Source organism: Guillardia theta, assembly GCF_000315625.1.
Source record: "Guillardia theta CCMP2712 unplaced genomic scaffold GUITHscaffold_140, whole genome shotgun sequence".
Lineage (NCBI taxonomy): Eukaryota > Cryptophyceae > Pyrenomonadales > Geminigeraceae > Guillardia > Guillardia theta.
The window spans coordinates 102,824-120,755 of NW_005434534.1; the positions used below are offsets into that span (position 1 = coordinate 102,824).

At 54.6% G+C, this 17,932-nt stretch overlaps 6 protein-coding genes across 6 annotated transcripts; 2 read left to right on the top strand and 4 right to left on the bottom strand.

The window, feature by feature from the left end:
• Window positions 1-172: 172 nt before the first annotated feature.
• On the bottom strand, window positions 173-1,889 carry GUITHDRAFT_147025 (hypothetical protein; the record flags this gene model as incomplete). Its single annotated transcript, XM_005821630.1, has 7 exons — window positions 173-193; window positions 232-270; window positions 392-457; window positions 492-594; window positions 639-708; window positions 790-1,012; window positions 1,077-1,889. 7 exons carry the CDS (start codon window positions 1,887-1,889, stop codon window positions 173-175), a joined length of 1,335 nt encoding a protein of 444 aa, XP_005821687.1.
• A 438-nt stretch (window positions 1,890-2,327) lies between these two features.
• Window positions 2,328-3,484, top strand: GUITHDRAFT_119142 (hypothetical protein; the record flags this gene model as incomplete). Its single annotated transcript, XM_005821631.1, has 7 exons — window positions 2,328-2,505; window positions 2,555-2,689; window positions 2,728-2,843; window positions 2,895-2,995; window positions 3,043-3,191; window positions 3,244-3,365; window positions 3,416-3,484. The coding sequence occupies 7 exons, from the start codon at window positions 2,328-2,330 to the stop codon at window positions 3,482-3,484; spliced, it is 870 nt and encodes a 289-aa protein (XP_005821688.1).
• Window positions 3,485-3,534: 50 nt separating this feature from the next.
• On the bottom strand, window positions 3,535-4,732 carry GUITHDRAFT_166141 (hypothetical protein). Its single transcript, XM_005821632.1, has 7 exons — window positions 4,498-4,732; window positions 4,371-4,446; window positions 4,244-4,305; window positions 4,078-4,194; window positions 3,861-4,019; window positions 3,746-3,811; window positions 3,535-3,691 (listed from the first exon to the last, which is right to left on the bottom strand). Exons 1-7 carry the CDS (start codon window positions 4,717-4,719, stop codon window positions 3,641-3,643), a joined length of 753 nt encoding a protein of 250 aa, XP_005821689.1. The 5' UTR covers window positions 4,720-4,732; the 3' UTR covers window positions 3,535-3,640.
• A 785-nt stretch (window positions 4,733-5,517) lies between these two features.
• On the bottom strand, window positions 5,518-7,451 carry GUITHDRAFT_119144 (hypothetical protein; the record flags this gene model as incomplete). Its single annotated transcript, XM_005821633.1, has 9 exons — window positions 5,518-5,592; window positions 5,642-5,667; window positions 5,717-5,755; window positions 5,812-5,926; window positions 5,984-6,062; window positions 6,106-6,239; window positions 6,327-6,531; window positions 6,680-6,880; window positions 6,988-7,451. 9 exons carry the CDS (start codon window positions 7,449-7,451, stop codon window positions 5,518-5,520), a joined length of 1,338 nt encoding a protein of 445 aa, XP_005821690.1.
• Window positions 7,452-9,084: 1,633 nt separating this feature from the next.
• Window positions 9,085-11,802, top strand: GUITHDRAFT_158791 (hypothetical protein; the record flags this gene model as incomplete). The annotated part of the gene is made up of 2 exons (XM_005821634.1): window positions 9,085-11,361; window positions 11,764-11,802. The coding sequence occupies 2 exons, from the start codon at window positions 9,085-9,087 to the stop codon at window positions 11,800-11,802; spliced, it is 2,316 nt and encodes a 771-aa protein (XP_005821691.1).
• A 1,070-nt stretch (window positions 11,803-12,872) lies between these two features.
• Window positions 12,873-17,833, bottom strand: GUITHDRAFT_119146 (hypothetical protein; the record flags this gene model as incomplete). The annotated part of the gene is made up of 15 exons (XM_005821635.1): window positions 12,873-12,975; window positions 13,076-13,140; window positions 13,256-13,346; window positions 13,586-13,689; window positions 14,039-14,190; window positions 14,241-14,286; window positions 14,359-14,493; window positions 14,672-14,711; window positions 14,769-15,240; window positions 15,351-15,387; window positions 15,506-15,640; window positions 15,730-15,822; window positions 16,121-16,999; window positions 17,047-17,078; window positions 17,128-17,833. The coding sequence occupies 15 exons, from the start codon at window positions 17,831-17,833 to the stop codon at window positions 12,873-12,875; spliced, it is 3,090 nt and encodes a 1,029-aa protein (XP_005821692.1).
• Window positions 17,834-17,932: the final 99 nt, after the last annotated feature.

Below are 17,932 nucleotides of genomic sequence, written 5' to 3' on the forward strand. Positions count from 1 at the left end.
GAGAAAGACATGCTGGGAAAATAAGTTCTATGCCATACATTTAAGTTGCATTCCAAAAGATATCGAATAGAGCAAGGTGAACAAAAAGTACTCCACCCAGATACAGCATTTACATAAAATATCTCCCCTCCTCTCCTTATTCAAACAATTCCCCCCCCCCCCTTCCTCTCCCCTACATCCCCCCGGTTCTTCCCTGTTCCTTCCCCATTCAACGCCCATCCCTTTCCTCACCTCCGCCAGTTGCTGCAGACTCTCCATGGCGTCGAGATCCTGCGAGACAATCTGTAAAAGATCGAGTGTGGGGCGGGGGGGGGGCGTTTGCGAGAAGAGGAGGAGAGAGCAAAGCGGAGGGGGAGAGAGGGAGTGGAGGAGGAGAGATGTTCAGCTTGACCCTAGCATCTGCCACCCCGTCTGTCATGCCCAGGAGCTCCTCCAGCAGCCTCCCATACGCGAGCACCTGCAGAATTTCAGCCGTGCGCACACCAAGATACCGTAAGCACTTCGAGGCGAAGGAGGAGAGGGACGGGGAGAGGAGCTTTCATGGCGTCGCGATGGAAGCAGAAGCTCGCCCCGAAGTCGAGCAAGCAGGCCCACCTGCTAGAGGGTGAGAAGGCGAGGAGGAAGAGTAGAGGGCTCACAGTGAGGAAGGCTCCACCAGGATGTTGTGTGCATACAAGTCGCCATGGCAGATACCGGCGTCATGAAGTGCTGCAACGAAGTTGGTGATGATGATGATGAGAGAGGGAGGGAGGTGAGAAGTATGGAGGGGGAGAGGAAGAGAGTCTACACCTCTCAGGCCGTTGGCCATGGCATAGGCGATGGCGATCACAGCAGAGAGCGAGAGGGGACCGACAATGGTGTCATTGTGCTCGCCAGTTGTTGCTGAGCTCCTCGTGTAGACATCACGCGTGATGCTCGCAAGGCTCGGAGGTTTTGCCAGGATCTTCGACCCCTGAGGAGCGAGGTGTGTGATGGCTGCCAGCTTCGGCTCCTTCACTATGCCGATCAAGCTCTGCAACACCGTCACAGGAACCCCCAGCAGCAGGTCAACTCGCCTGCACGTCCCCACAGCTCACAGAGGAGGCGATGGCGATCTCATCCCACGGAGAGCCGTCAGAGATCGCTTCCTCCTCGTGAAAGATCTTCACCGCCACCGGTGTCCCCGTCGGACGGAGGAGGGCGCGATGAACGCAGCCTGACGCTCCTCTCCCGATCTGCTCGAACATCTCCAGGTCTTCCATGCTGTACGTCTTGGCGATGTTGTGAGGGGCGCGCGTCAGGTGCTCGTTCCCTGCTAGTCCGATCCAGGAGAGTCGGGGGAGGAGGAAGAGACGTTCAGGAATGGCCTCGAGGCGGTTGTTCGCCAGCCTGATCAGCTCAAGGTTGTTGCAGTCGGCCAGCTCGTCGGGGAGGCTCATCAGCTCGTTCTGGGCCAGCATGATCTTCTGCAGCTTCTGCAGTCTTCCTATCGATCGGGGCAGCTCAGCAATCTTGTTGTTGGTCAGGATGAGCGCCTTGAGGGAGAGCGGGAGCCGGTCCTCCCCGACCTCGACCAGCCTGTTGCCCTTGAACGAGAGAGTCTCGAGGTTGTGCAAGCCTTTGATGGCTGGGGGGATCCGTTCGAACTTGTTGCCGAGGAAGAAGAGAATCTTGAGAGAGACGAGGCCGCCGATGTCATCAGGGAGGGAGCTCAGGTTGTTTCCTCCCAGGTTCAGCAACTCCAGGGAGGGCAAAGAGCACACTTGAGCAGGGAGCTCGTTCATCTTGCAGTTGGAGAGGTCGAGGTGCGTCAGGTCCGACAGACTTCCGTCCTCTATCCCCTGCACCAGCTTCGTGATCTGCATCGCGTCCCCCCCCGCACTCCAGCTCCTCCCCGCCAGCTCTCGCATGGCGGCCAACCAACTACCAGTTCACCTGGGGAGGGGTGAGCTCGCCCCGCCAGGGCTTACAGGAAAATCGCTGTCCTCGTCCATATGAAGACCTTTCATATGAATTATACAGATTATTATTGCTGTCTTTAATCAGTTTCTATCAGAGATATTGAGGGGGACCCGAGAACAAGCTTGTCAAGAGAATCAACGGAAAGTGAGTGTAGATTGATGCAGTGAGAGAGGAGGGGGGAACAGTAGGACAGGACAATCGGAGGATAGCCCATCATGGCAACAGGTAGTCAGGCATGACAGTAGCTCTCAGTAGGGTAGACGTACTCGGTTGTGACCGGGGATTGTTGACAGTGTTAGGGAAGAGGCAACAGAGAAGATGACTATGTGATGTGCAAGCCTTTCATTCCTCATTGTTTTTCTCGTGCACTTTCTTCAGATAGGAGGATGCAGCAGGAAAAGGCAGCGTGGGAGCTGTACGCTAATATACCCGACCCGCTTCATTGGGTTGCGTCCATCGGCGACCATGTCGCCATTCGACAGCTCGTCAGTGGCAGTGATGGAGCAAAGATGATTCCAAGGAGCGAACAAGACTCGTCGGCGAGGACTCCCTTGATGAAATCTTGTGAGAGGATCAGTGGAATTGCTGTGTCTTCTTACTGTACACTCTGCAGGTTTCTGGGGGAAAGGCACAGCAACGCAACAGCTGATCGCTGAATATCATCAGAAACCTCGTCCTGAACCGCTGCAGATCAATCAGGAAGGGCAAAATGTCTCATGCCCATCGACTTTGCATGACGATTCTGGCAGTGCGACAGTATAGGATGGAACGCTCTGTTCTACGCAGTAGCAGGGGGAAACATGCAGACCGTTCGAATGATGCTCAAGAAACATGGACTGGACGTGAGTCATCGAGACATCTCGGGGAAGAACGTCCTGCACGTTGCGGCACAGCATTGTCAAGTGAGTCGAAAGAAAAACCTTCGATACATGTGGTATTCAACGCTGTGTTAGAGTTCAATCCTCAGCCTGCTCCTGAAACTCGGACTCGACGTCAACTTGCAAGACAAGCATGGCAGAACTCCTCTCCACCTCGCAGCCTCTCTTCATTCAGCGTGATCTACTTCGCACTTTCTTCCTTCGTCGTCACCTTTTCTCTCAGGTCCCTACACTCAGTCTTGTCGTCATCGGCCACCGGGACAGGCAAATTCAAGATGGTGAAGCTCAACAGACCTCCCTTGCCTGGCGTCAACTTTCCTCTGCCGGTCAACAAAGGCAAGAACCTTGTGGACATAGAGAAAGAGTACCTACGTGCGTCATTGCTGCTATCCTGATCTCACTTCCCCCTGACACACTACTCAAGGAACGTGGAAGAAGACGGATGGAATCAGGCCATTTCCATTGGAGGAGCAGATCAAGTGCTGCAGCGCCCTTTTGCATGCGGGTGCGGATCGACAGATTGCTGACGAGCAGGGTTTGAAGCCGGTCCCTGACGCTGCTATCAAGATTGAGAGTCTGACTTGGTTTGCCGCCAGATTGATCTGTGTAACAACAAGGAGGAATCCTTGACCTCGATCCTCAAACCGGAAGAAGCTGAGCCATGAAATCAAAGATTCTTGTGTGCATGAAATGTAAATAAAGCGAGAGAGGGAATAGTGGATACAGTTCGATTCTTTCACAGCAGTTTCCAATCCCAAGAGGGAACAACGAGCAAAACAAAGTTCAGAGAATTGGAGCTCAAAATCTATAGTCTATCAGCTTCAGTTTCCACCTTGCGCCTTCTTATCGGCCGCTTGCTTGAGCCACATTTGCTGGTAAAGTATCATCAACATCCTTCACGGCTCTCAGTCCCTCGTTCCCCTTACCATGCGTGCCTCCACTTCCTCCTGGCGCTTCTTCTCCTCCTCATCTCTCTGTCTGCGCCATTCCTCCTGCAACAAACATGAGTCGCCCCGCTTGCCATGCTCTTTCCTGCTCTACCTGCTCTGCATCCGATTCGATGGGCCCGCCCATCACCTTGCCGCCTCCGCTAGAGAAGACGTCGGCTGCTACATCCTTGGCTGATTCCTTTGGTGGTCCCCAGGTGCCTGCCTGCACCGAATACGAGGGCTTCACGTCCTCAATCACGTTGCCGAAGGCCTGACAAGTGCATCGGTCAGCCTTCTTTGGCCTCCTACCCGAGGACAAGAAAGCTCACATCCTTCACGACACCCTCCTTCTTCTTGCGCATGGCCATGTACTCCTCCCATGATCCAGGAGCACCCATATCAGACGTAGGGATCTTCAACGGGTCGACGATGACCCTTCCGGAGCGCTGTAAAAAAAATATCAGAATGTGGGGAACGCAAGAGCACAAGACTCACAGGGTCACGGTCGCCCTCCTTCAGCCTGCCACTGGTATCGAGACCGCTTCTAGCAGCGATGCCTGGCCGGAGGAACGTCAAACCATGGGATGCCATCACAGTATAAAACAGTCGCAACACTTGATACCTTTCTCCTCTGCAATCTTCTTGGCTTCCGCAAGTCGCTGTTCCACGCGGGACTTGATCTGATCGGACCTGTTGATCTGGAACGAATAGTTTCAAGTCTGACAGACGCATTCTCTCTCTCATCTAACCTGTCCACGATCTGCCCCAGCCCCGTCGTACTCCTCCTCCTCACTCTTTTTGTCCCAGTCCCAGTCCACCATGCGGAGGGAGGTCAAGCTTGGACGGAGAGCAGGCTTGCATGCATGGTTAGCCAGCCTGGTGGGAGAAGAGGAGGAGAGGGAGGACAGAGGCGAGGTGATGAAGCCTGAGGCCAGAGCGGCGGAGGAGAGGAGGAGGAATCGTCTGTGCATGTCAGATGCCCTTAAACCCAGTACCCCACCCCCTTCTTGACTCTAACAAGCGGGGTCCACCCCTGAACATACCCCCTTAAAATCATAGGAGTCAGGGGGTAGTATATGAGGGGGGTGGGTCCTCCAGGAAGAACAATCTCGAACTACTTTTACTCAACTCGTTATAGTTGCAACAACCTGCTGGCCCGGCCGGCCCGGGCGAAGAGCGTCAGGTCATTCCCCTACTTTCTCGTGCACCGCTATGCAGGACGCGACAAGTGCAGGCCTCAACTGACCCCCCAGAGAACCTCCTGCTCAAAGCTACAAAGGTGTCTAGCTCCAGCTTCAGCTCCAGCTCAGGCTCCAGCTCCTATCTTTGCCAGCACTACCGCCTACTAGCTGCTTTTCTTCCCCCTTGATCCCGTTTCGTGGTGAGGGTATTTTTGCTGGCTGCTATTCTCTTGTATCTTCCACTCGAGAAGTTCCAAGCGTTCCAAGGTAAATTTCTACACGTAGATTTCATCAACGCATGTCAGCATATGCCTCCCCGCTATCCCATAGCGGTAGAGGTCTACACAGCATGCGAAAGTAAGTTGGATCGCGAACAATCCGCATTCGAGCGAATGAGTTGCCGCTTGCGACATAAAGATCCATACATGCCTCTTCTCGTTGAGACCAAACTGTTGTATCTTGTTCCATGATTCTGACATGCTCCGTTCTTTAGGAGCGCAAGATCCAACAGTGTTTTGCCTTGGATAGATATTGTACATATGGTTTCATTGGGTTGTATTACAAAAAAGATATTTGATTGCAAAACTCTCAAATTCCAAACTTTTTCGAGAAGTTCTTGACAATGTCATCGAGTTTTTGAAAGAACCCTTGATTGGTTTGTATCTGGGATTTCGTTTCGATCAGCACGCTACGTTGAGAAGGAGAGAATTACCTCAATGTCCGTAGATTTTTCCAAGTCTTGATGAGAGTTCAAGTCAGCTCAAAGAAATCATTCAGCTGCATGTACCTTTCACGGGCTGGATAGGATTTTTTGGGTTCAATCCCTCTGCAAAAGATAGTGTCAAAAGGTAAATTTATCACTTTGCAAATGTCAATTGTTACCGCCTGCTGTTGGCTGATCCTGCACTATGGGATCCTTACCGGAGATTTCAACGTCATTCAGCTTCGTTTCAGTAGTTGCTTCAGGAACAGGCGCCTTCATCGTCTGCTTCTTCTTCTGTAATCATAATTATGATCCTTGGATTTTGATTGCACTTCGATCATTGTAACTCACGTCCATAGATTCTGTCGCAAGAACCTGCTTGTTCTCTCCAGATTCCTCTTGTGGGAGGGGGTACGAAAGCCCTTCGCCACTGAGACATCCGTCAGCGGAGAAAGTTAAACCGAAATCCTCACGTCAAGTACATGTCACTGTCATTCTCTTCACGGAGCTCTTTGTCACTCCATCGTTGATCGTCAGGAGAGAAGTCCCCCTTTAACTCTTCGAAATGGAAGCCCTTGCGTCCAAGGAACCATTCTGCATCCCTCACCTTTTGAAATCAGAATGTTCACGCCCAACAAATCGCAGCAGCAACCGTTAGCATACTAGAACATATAGAAAGATCAGAACAGTTCACCTGCTTGATGTTGCCGTCCTCCATATCATTATCTTCAAGATAGTCTCCGCTCAACAAGTACTCTAAGGCGGGTGGATAGCTCGCGCTCAGAGGCGTGTCCTCTTCATAGAAGTCATCTTCACTATCTTGGGGTCCGAGCAACGAGTCATCCAAGTCGTCCTCTAGCTGCTGAGACTCAAGATATCTCATCAGAGGGCCCGGATACCTTCACATTTCGTTCAGAAAATGAATTCAAATGGGTTTCCCACAGGTATCGCGAATGTTACAGTGGTGCACGAAAGTATCAATGGAAAGCAAATTGCGAGGAGAGGCTGAATCTCCAATCGAGCTCGCCTTTTGAAGACTAGAATTACCTGGCAACAAAAGTTTCCTCCAGCTGTACTCCCTGGCTTTCTTTCTTTCTTCGTGCGGGCTTGACCTTCACATTCTTCCCACTCAACAAGTCTTGTAAAGCTTGAGGATAGCGAGCCATTGTTGGGAGCTCCTCCTGCACTGCGAGACTTTCACCCATGTTGCTCAGCGATTCCAAATAGGCTTGCAAGGCTTGTGGATATCTGAGGGGAAAAAATCAGCTCCAAGAGACTCTGCGGGTGATTGCAAGAAACACGATGTGCGGAACAAACCAACTTGTCCTTGTACAGCATGACGCATGTATTCTCACCGTGCAGTAAGGGGCTGATCGGAATCTTTTTTCTTCGGGGTTCTCGCCGTTGAAGGTTTTGTCGACCTCTTTGTCTGTGAGCCGGGCCTGTCGCCCTGGTTTTCCGACGTGATCGCATCACTGGGGGGTGGCGTTGCAGCCTCGGAGCTGCCATGGGATGCTCTTCCTCCTCGTTTGTTTCTTGCAGATGGAGCTTCCTTTGCCACGGGTGATGATGACTCTCCCTTTTGCTGCTGGGATTGCACTGACACGGTTGACGGCTTGGCAAGATCCTTGGGATCGGGTTGCTTTCCCAACGACAGCGCCTTTGCCCTCCGCTTTACCACGGATCCTTCTTGAAGAGTGACCGTCCACCAACCATTGTTGTATTGCGTCAGCACACCAGACTTACCGTCAGTTAGCACGGCATCTCCAACCTCGAAGGCTCTGACGCTTTCCACCCTTTCCCCCTTGGCTTTCGCCATGCACACAAAAGAAGATCTGATTCGACTTGCCCGGCACTGGTCAGACACTGGGAGGCTGCGGATGAAGGCGGGGTGCTGGAGGGAACTCGTCTCAGATGATTCAAGAGCCCTCGTCGCTGCATGTAGCGCGCAGTAGAGCAGCATTCCCACCCACCACCGGCCCCCTCCTTGCCCCACCATTTTCCCGCCGCCTATGATGATGATACCCCTCCCTTCTCCTCACCCCACACCCCAGCAACTCAGACACCCCACCCACTTTCATACCCACCCCGTGGGACCAATTCTTGTAAATGATGAATCACCCCTACAAAACACTATCAAAACCACCCGTTAAAATTCATTTTTCAATCACCCCACCCTCAGTAAATCCTTGGTAACACTCACGTTCCCCCACTCGCAAACCCTACCGACTTACTCCGAAGAACCCCCTCTCATCCCCATTTCATCACGGGTGGGGTGGGTATTTTTTATCCACCATGGTCACCGGGTGCCGGACCGGGCCGGGCCGGGCCTCGCACTGAGTCGGGCGAGTCGAAGAGCGGTCAGCAGGTTATGAGCCTCTGATTGGGTTGTTGTCGGAGTTCTCGGGTCAAGAATGAGGAAGGGGGGGTACTCCTTGGTAAGATTTTACTCACAAGGGGGGTAGGGGTAATCACAGATAAGTGAAAATGTTCGGAACGGTCGAGTTCAAAACATGGCAGAAATCAGGGAGGGAGCGAGGAAGGGGGGGGGGGGGAGCGTGGGACGGAAGATGAAGTGCGAATTAGTTTTGTACCTTGTTACAAAGAAGGAGAGTTCACCTTATAACAAATCGTGGAGAGGCAAAGGATTGATCAAAAGGCAGTAGAAACTTGAAGGACGTATCCAGCAAATGATCAACTGTGCGCCAAATTATCTTTGAGATAGAGAGAATATGCTCAACGCGTGCATTTTTGATATCAAAATCTGGATACTTCTTCTTCATAGTAAGATCAACTTTCTGGAATGAAAGGTGTTTCGTTCAGAGCCTGACCCCTGACTTTGGCACCAAAACATAATGTTCTCAATCCACGACTTTGTATAATCTGCAGTCTGCAGGCTCGACACATGGCGGGAAAGATTTCTTCAGATTGAGAAGACAGAGGGAATGAAGGGTGAGCTTGACGACCATTGTTTGCCTCTCCGTGTTGCGCTCCCGTCCCTCCCCTCTGTTTACCCCCTCCCCTCCCCCTCCCCCTCTCGTCACCCCCGTCCCCTTACCCACCGACCTCTCAAGTTCATTTCAGAAACCTCCAGCAACGTCTGCTGGGTGCACACGTCCAACTTGCAATGGGATCTCGCTCAGATTGTCGAGACTACAGAGGATGACAGTTACTTGCTCAGGCTTTCCTGCGGCTCCTCAAAAACGGTAGGTGGAGGAGGAGGAGGAGGTAGAGGAGGACAGAATTCTGACTGTATCGCAGGTTCCGATCTCCCAGACACTTCCAGTCAATGCGATCGACGCACAAGACATGGATGATCTGACCAAGGTGAGAAAGCAGGACCTTGAAGGGAGGGGAAAGAAGAGACGAGACAGAGACGGAGAGCAAAGGATAATAGAAGTTTAGGGAGGGTGGTCGTAGAGTCGGAGAGGCAAGGGCGTGGCAAATACATCATGACGTTCCTTCAGCTGCAGTACTTGGACGAACCGAACATCCTAAACGCGCTGAGGAGGAGGTATGCCGAGGATAAGATCTACACCTATACTGGCGACATTCTCATCGTCGTCAATCCCTGGAAGGAGATTCCCTCGCTCTACAGCGCTGACTGCATGCAGCGATACCAGAGGATGGGAGCTGCACGCCTCCCGCCTCACGCGTTCGCCATGGCCGATGCAGCGTACCACGCGATGCTGAGAGAGGGGAATCAGAGTGTGCTGGTGAGCGGGGAGAGCGGGTCAGGCAAGACGGAGGCGACGAAGCATCTCATGCAACACCTCGCTGGCCTCAGTGGCCTAGAGGTTCAAGGGGACGGAGGAGGAGGAAGCAGCATCGAGCGGCAGGTGCTGGGGTCAAACCCGCTCCTCGAGGCCTTCGGGAATGCCAAGACCATCCGCAACGACAACTCTTCCCGGTTTGGGAAATTCATCCAACTGTTCTTCGAGAGGAGCGAGGGGAAAGGGTGCACGGCGTCGGCAGAGGATGGGGACGGAGAGGCTGACAGCAGAGGGGATGGAGGGGGGAGGGAGAGTGCTCACCTAGTTGGGGCAGCGATCCAAACGTACCTGCTGGAGAAGTCGCGTATCGTCAAGATCGCGGAGAAGGAGAGGAACTTTCATGTCTTCTACCAGCTCTGTGCTGCCGCCCAGCATCCGGATGCGGAGGAGTTGCAGGTCGCAGAGCTCGGGCTGGAGGCGGCCGACAAGTACGTGAGCCTGGCGGCAGGAGGAGCCGTGAGAGAGGAGGGCAAGGACGACCATGCCGCCTTCCTTCGCACTCTCAAGGCGATGGACCTAGTGGGGGTGCGGGAGGAGGAGCGACGTGAAATGTTCCGCGTGCTAGCTGCCATCCTCCACCTCGGCAACCTGGCGTTCACGTGGACCGGAGAGACCTGCGAGCTCGTGCCGGACCCCCGCGACCCGCTAGGCAAAGCTGCTGCCCTCCTCGGCTGCTCCTCCTCGCAGCTTCAGGAAGTTCTTCTGCGCCGACAGATCCGGGCAGCGATGGAGACGGTGAGCATGGAGTTGTCGGAGGAGCAGGCGGAGGCGTCACGGGATGCCATCAGCAAGGCCCTCTACTCGCAGCTCTTCCACTGGCTCGTTGCTCGCGTCAACCAGACGCTCCGCCTGCATGATGGCCGTCCAGAGAGGACGGACTCCTCCTCCTTTTTCCCTCCTGCCTCCTCCTCCTCCTCCTTCTCCCCTCCCTCTTCCCTGCGCATCGGGATCCTCGACATCTTCGGCTTCGAGATCTTGGAGACCAACAGCTTCGAGCAGCTCTGCATCAACTTTGCCAACGAACGTCTGCAGCAGCAGTTCAACCACTTCGTGCTGCGGAGGGAGCAGGAGGAGTACGTGGAGGAGGGGATCGAGTGGAGCTACGTGGACTTCAGCGACAACCAGGCGTGTGTGGAGCTGCTGGAGAACCGGAGCTCCGGCATCTTTGCGATGCTGGACGAGGAGGGTAGGGTCCCAGGAGGGTCGGACGAGGGGTTTGCGCACAAGGTGAGGAGGACGAGCCATGCGCACGTGGCGGCTCCGCGTCTCGCCCCCCTCAGCTTCCTCGTCCGCCACTACGCGGGGGACGTGACGTACGAGTGCCGCGGGTTCCTTGCCAAGAACCAGGACATCCTCGGGCTCGACCTCCAGCTGTTCCTTACCTCCCGCTCCTCTCCCTTCCTCCGCTCTCTCTTTGCGGGCTCCGAAGCTGGTCCTGGAGACACCTGTTCTTCTCCCTCTCCCCGCTCTGAGGTGGGAGGTCAGCTGGGGAAGAGCTGGGGAAGGAGCTCGCTGCCGTCGGCAGCTGAGAGTCAGAGCTCGCAGTTCAAGCGCCAACTCCGTGGGCTGTGCGAGGCGATCGCGGCAACGCACCCTCACTTCCTCCGCTGTCTAAACCCCAACCCCTCCAAGATGCCCGCCCGCTTCTTGGACCCCCTCGTCCTCCTCCAGCTCCGCTGCGGGGGTCTCATCGAAGCCGTTCGCATCTGCCGTGCTAGCTTCCCAGCTCGCCTCTCCTTCCGGGAATTGATGCTTAGGTATGGAGGGCCCGCGAGCCTTCGCTGTCAACGGCCAGCCTCCTCCTCCTCCTCCTCCTCCTTCTCTCCCTCCAACGCTACAGTTGAGCATGTGCGGGAGCTACTGGCGGTGTGGGGGGCGAGCGAGGCCTCCTACAGCATCGGGCGGACGAAGATCTTCATGCGAGCTGAGCTGGCGGAGCTGCTGGAGAGGGAGCGTGTCAAGGCCATCGCCGCCTCCTCGTCCATTCTCATGCGGGCAGGCAAGGCAGCGTGTGCTCGGAGAGAGCTGGGGAAGAAGAGGAGAAGCGCCTTGCTGCTTCAGGCATGCGCCAGGATGTCCATCGCGAGCCACGTGCGGGCACTGCGAATGTCGAGCAGCTCATTGCAGGCAGCAGTGCGAGCAAGCACAGCACGGGAGCAGCTGGACAAGACTAAGGATGCTGTCGCTTCTCTCACCCGGTTCCTCCTCTGCTCCTCCCCCTCCGTCCGTGAGAGGAAGCAAAGGATCGAAGATGAGCAGCGTGAGGAAGAAGCGTTGAGGGTGAAGCAAATCAGTGCGTCAGATCAAGTCGATGAGAAGGAAGTCAGAGAGAAAGTAGATCGAGAGGAGGAAGGTAAGATAGGAAAGAAAGGAGAGAGGGAGGAGAATGGAAGATAGGAAAGAAAGGAGAGAGGGAGGAGAATGGAGGTAAAGAGAAGAAGGTAGAGAGGGAGGAGAATGGAGGTAAAGAGAAGAAGGTAGAGAGGGAGGAGGAAGGTAAGTTAGGAAAGGAAGGAGAGAGGGAGCAGGAAGGTACAGAGGAGGAGGCGAAGCAAGGGAAGGGACGAAGGCTTGAGCCTCGCCCTGCTCAACTTTCGACCAGCCAAGAGGAGCACGAGGGAGCGTGCGCGCAGCTCCTGCTGGAGGAATCGCCGTCAGAGACTAGAGGAGGAAGGTGGTCGAGGACAAGGAGCATGATGGGCAGCTGCACCAACCCAACTTGCTCCTTGTCCAAGAAATCTCTCGAGAATCGTCTGAGAGAGATGGAGGATGTGAGCTTCTCCTCTCCCTCCCTCTCCTCCTCCTCCTCCTCCTCTCTCTCTCTCTCCTCTCTTCTCCTCCTCCTCCTCCACATTCTTCTCCTCCACCACCACATCCTCCTTTCTCACTCTCTTACCTTGTTTGCTGTCTCTGCTTTCACTTTCTTCTGCTCTTTCGCTTTCCTTTCCTTCTGTTTGTTGAGCGAGGTTGCAGGAGAAGAGGAGGATCGAGAATCTCTACTACGAGGAGGCGGCAGACAACAAGGCCCTGAGGAGGAAGCTGCAGGAGCTGAGGGAGGAGGTGGAGGAGCACAAGAAGAAGTCACTGGCGACCAAGATGAGCGAGAGGAGGCGGCAGGAGGGGAAGGAGAACAGCTGGGAGGAGGAAAGGGACGAGCGACTGCGAGCGATGGAGGAGGAGGTCAAACGCTGCCGACAGCGAGAAGAAGCGTAAGTGGAGAGGAGGAGAGCGAGAGAAAGTGAGAGAAGGGTGAGGAGGAGGGCAGGAGGAGGAGGAAGAAGGACGGTGTGGGAGCAGGAGTGTGCTGACTTGTGTCTCAGGCTAAAGGCTCAGAACACGAAGCTGCAGAAGCAGCTGAACATCAGCCAGAAGTTCGCGATCAGGCGCATCGGACAGATCTGTGCCGCGTTCGGAGAAACGAGCGAGGAGGGGAGATGAGGAGGAGAAGAGTTGAAATGTACATGACATCAAGGCTTGCTAAGAATTGTGACTAGCGTCCTCATCGCGGCTAGGAGAGACCTGGACCGCGAGCGGATGTCACCAGCCAGTTTGTCCATTTGCTCCTTGTGACTGTAGAAAGTGAGAAGAAAACCTTCCTCCACCTCCTCCTCTTCCTCCCCTCCTCCTCCTCCTCATTTCTCCTTCCTCACCATCCCCATCCCTCACTCACCTCCGGATCTGCCGCAACTCGATGTTCTCGCCCTCCAATGCTCTCTGCCATCCTGTCTCGTAGGCCTGGGCCGATGTGACTTGCAAGAAAAGGAGCGACGGGAGGAGAGGAGGGGAGAGCACGAGCAAGGAGAGGAGAGGAGGGGAGAGCACGAGCAAGGAGAGGAGAGGAGGAGTGAACCTGCTGGGCAGTAGCAAAGGAGGCGCAAGTAGTCTTGAAGTGGAGGAGGAAGTCGAGGATCCTCTGGATGCCGTTGATATTGTGGCTGTCCCTGCCCTTCACCTCACCCACCTCACAGTCTCCTCTTCCTCTTCGTCATCTCCATCATCATCATCATCATCATCATCATCTCCATCATCATCTCCTCCTCCATCATCATCTCCATCATCATCTCCATCATCATCTCCATCATCATCATCTCCATCATCTCCTCCATCATCATCATCATCATCATCATCATCATCATCATCATCATCATCATCATCATCATGCTCATCATCATCATCTCACCTCGACACTTTCGCCTCCTCCTTGAGACTCATCAGCTTCTCGATGCCTTGATGGGAGTGCAACAGGAGCCGGCTGAGCTCTCTGTCCTCTCGCGCCATGAAGCTCTGCGATGAACGATCCACTGAGCTTGTAGAAGAGAAGGGAAGAGGACGTGGAGGAAGGCAGGGAGGAGAGAGAGAGTGGAAGGGAGCAGGGGCAGCAGCAGGGCACCTCAAGCATTCGTGTCCAGTCCTTGAGGCATTCCAGCATTTTTTCCAGTGGAGAAGAATTCGGTCGAGCAGCAGGTACCCTACGACAAAAAGACGTCCTCTCCTGCAAACTCTTCATCCGCCGCCGTCCCCTCCTCCTCTCCTTGCCGCCTCCTCTGCCCTCCTCCTCTCCTCTCCCTTTCCTCACTTGTCGCTCCTCTCCTCTCTCTTCCTCTCCATCTTCCTTCTCTCCCTCCGTCCTCACCACCGTCACGAAGTAATCAGCCGTCGTCATACCAATCCTCCTCCTCATCTTCAGCTGCACGCAGGAATCGACCGGACCACAGAGGAGGTTCTCGATTTCGGCAGTCTCCATGCCCTGCACTGCGTGCTTGCCGATGGCAACAACCTGATCCCCTGCACCTCCGTCAGGCACCTCCTCCTCCCCGGGTCACAGCAAGACGCACCGATCATGATCGACCGTCCCTCGATCACTTTGCACAAGTCCATCACCTGCGACACCACCAGCTCCCCCCTCGTTGCCATCTGACACGTTCGTCACTTCCTGCCACCTCACGCCCCCACCCAATCACTCAAGCACCCTGCCTGCTCCTTCTCCTTCTCCCAGTCCTGCTCCTGCTCCTTCTCCTGCTCCCAGTCCTGCTCCTGCTCCTTCTCCTGCTCCCAGTCCTGCTCCTGCTCCTTCTCCTGCTCCCAGTCCTGCTCCTGCTCCTTCTCCTGCTCCTCCCCCTCTTTCCTTCTCCTCCCCCCTGCTTCGCCTCCTCCAATCTCGTCGCAGCCTCTCCCTTCTCATCCTTCCCTCCCTCTTTCCTCATCCCAGGGAAGAAAACTACCATTTCAGGGTAAAACCTCAATCCGACCGAAAATTGCAGCTCACTGTTTGAATCTTGAGACGACAAGAGTCAAAAACCTTCACACTGCAAGCAGAACCGACCGACCTGGCACAACAGTTCCAGACGACGACGCTGCCTCACTGCCTGCCGCTCGGATGCCGGACGCGGTGGCAGGGGATGGCTGAAGTCTTGAAGGCGCCACGTTGCAAGGTTGGTGGGTCATGACTTGCCTTTCCTCCCCTCGTGGGTCGGAGAGGTCTCGGGCGGCTGCTGCTGGGTAGCTGATAGAGACTCTCCCAAAGGAAGTCTGCGAGAGAGGGGTCGCCTTGTGCGCGTTTGACGCTGCCGAAGCTCTCGATATGGTAGCAGCTGCTGTTGTGTTCCTGATCGCTGACGACGTCGAAGATGGTGGTCGTGCCGCTGGTGTTGTTGTTGAGGATGACGATGATGCTATTGGTGATTTTGCGACTGCTGCTGTTGATGATGCTGTCACTGATGTTGATGATGACCTCGCTACTGCTCCCATGCCTGATGAAGTTGGTAATCTTGCAACTGTCGCTGTTGTTGAGAAGGATGATGATGCTGCTTCTGCGCTTTGCGGTCGACCTGACGGCTGCAACCCTGCCGTTTTTGTCCGTTCTGCATGTTGCCCGGAGTTTTGAGAATTCGATGGCAGGTCAGAAGACAGAGAGGAGGAGGAGGGATTGACGAAGAAGCCCTGACGAATGACTAGCTCATTCTGGCGAGAGAGCGCGAGGATCTGACAAGTCCAGCCACAGTCAGACAGGGAGCAAATGATCCAAATCAAGGGGAAGAAATTCTGAGATGAGGAGGATGCAGGGAGGGGGGAGGGAGGAGGAAAGAAAGAAGCCTCTCACTTCTTGCAGTTCCATTATCGTTTTATGATCTTGAGCGAAGTTGAGACAAGGGTCATCTGCCGTCGTCTCCTTGCACATCATCAGGTCATATGCTCGCGCTGCAAGCTTGGCCGACTTGAAAGGGGAGTAGCTGATCTGCAGGTAACACAAGGTGAACACTCACTCTTCCCCTCCCCTCCCTGGCCCCAGTCCTTCCATCATCCCCCAAGATTCATCGTCCTCACCTTTGAGCCATTGATGTTTGCGATTGCTCGATAGGTGCCGTCTGCGTTCCGTTCGATCCCCTTGTAAGGCGCTGGCAAGGTCCGTCGAGGCGGCTGGCAAAGGAACAAAATCAATCTCGGTCAGGAGAGAGAAGGCAATAAGTCACTTGAGAGGGAGGACGAGGAGCAGGAGGAGGAGACATCAGTTGAGCGTGAGGGCGAGCAATCTTGTTGTCACGAGGGTCAGCAGATGCGTCTGGTTTTCTTTTCAAGGGGGGGACTGGCCCTTTTTCCCTCTGGTGCCCAACTGCCTGGGGAAAAGGATTTAAATTCGAATTTGAAAGAAACCGGAAAACCGGGGGGGGGGGGGGGGGGGAGGAGGCTGGGGAGTTGACAAATGAAAGTGACGCACCTGAGGATTCGCGGTATTTTTCAAACTCAAATCAGCACCGCCCGACTTCGCTTGCCTAACGTGGATCTCCTTGCACTGGGGCACGGCAACGAACAGCTTCTTCGTCGGGAAGTACTTCTGCTCGTAGAAAAAATTGTTCTCCTCCTTCACGAAGCGAGCCAACTCGCCGGGAGGGATCCCTGACTTGTGGACTATGTTGCAGGTAGTGGAAATGGTAGTAAGGTACTGTTCGTCGTAGTGGTCCGAAGCAAACACTTCCTTGGGGTGCCTCGGATCAGAGCAATGGACCTCGAACGACGAGTAGAACCAGTTGCATCGCATCATCTTGAAGCCGTCCGCAACGTTCTCCCACAGCTCCAGGACGCGGGCAAGAAAGTAAGGATGCCCTTTAGGAGCGATCAACTTCACCGTCGACCCGATCCCAATCTTCTCCTCCTCCTTGAGCATGACCGCCTCATAGTACTTCCTCTCCTTCTCCTCCTTCACGCACTCTCCTACCCATCTGAACTGAGAGTGAATCTTCTTGAGCACCAGGAGCTCTGTTTCCCTGGCCCTTCTCGCCGCCTCGTCGCTCGTCTCCACTATCAGGTCGTCACACTGGAAGTCTGCCGGCACATCCTCGCAGATTTGAGACTTCACCTCCTCTTCCTCCTCCTTTGCCTCCAAATCTCTTGCATTCTCCCCATCCTTCTCCTTCTCCTCTTTTCCCCTATCTTCTTCTTGCCCATTCCCAACCTTTTCTATCCTGTCCACCTCCTTCTCTCCCGCTCCCTCTTCATTTCTGCCCTCTCTGTTGTGATCCCCATGGTATGCGTTTGACGTCAGATGTTCACGCTCGCTCGTCTTGTCGCAATCGGACGATTCCACGTCTTCCGCCTCCTGCAAGATTCACGTCAGCGAGTGAGACGAACAACGAGCTTGTTCACCGAGGGAGAGTACTCTTGTGGAGACTCAGAGGCTGCAGCAACGTGTGAGGTGAAGTGAGGGCAGGAGCAGGAGGGCAAAACCTGAAATGTCGAGGTTGTCTTCGCTCTCTGTCCGCTCATCCAACACCTCTACCGAGTCATTTTCCGAGCTGCACGCTGCCGATGACTTCTGCAGAGCGTCTTGTATACATCTCTCAGATATGGACTCGTACGAGATTGCCATGCGTATTCCTTGTGCGAGCCCAGGAACTTCGTCGACAAAGAATATTTGCTTCTGTGCTGCAGATGCCGGAAGCGGCTCCGAAAGAAACCTGATACCAAACTTTGTCTTCTTGTACAGCTTGTCTGCATCCTGGGAACAGCTTCGCAGATCACAAACGATCGGAATGCCATAATGTGTGTCCACGTCATCGATCTGCAGATCTCGACTCGCAGTCTCGTCGGGAGTCGCGCGAGCATTCATGAACGAGTCCAATGAGAACGCCAGAAACAAGCCAGACCAGAGGGATGAGGATCGTTCAGTCACGACGACAAGCACCTCGCCATCGGCTCCGGCAGCCCTGGAGACTCGAAAGACAAACGAAACTCCCTCACATGCCTCGGCGGTCACGAGATCTTCCGGAAGAGCATCATGCGGAATCGAAACACGAGCGATGAGGAAGCTGCAAAAAGGGTCGGACCGATCGCGCCGAGAAGCTTCTTCACCATACAGTAGCTCATCATGCAGGTAGTCTGCGACATGTCGTCCTCTCAAGTGCTCTTGAAGTTTCGCTTTCCGAATGGTCATGGCTTGCAGCCTCAACAAACAGGACCATTCCTCTCCCTCTCCCTCTCCCTCTCCCTCTCCCTCTCCCTCTCCCTCTCCCTCTCCCTCTCCCTCTCCCTC

Excerpts from the sequence above, each read along its gene's own strand:
- GUITHDRAFT_166141 (XM_005821632.1), bottom strand. The coding sequence starts at position 4,719 with ATGCACAGACGATTCCTCCTCCTCTCCTCCGCCGCTCTGGCCTCAGGC. Across the intron at positions 4,195-4,243 it reads AGGAGGGCGACCGTGACCCT|CGCTCCGGAAGGGTCATCGT; the intron begins GTGAGTCTTGTG and ends TTTTTTTTACAG. Across the intron at positions 3,692-3,745 it reads AGGAAGTGGAGGCACGCATG|CAAATGTGGCTCAAGCAAGC; the intron begins GTAAGGGGAACG and ends ATACTTTACCAG.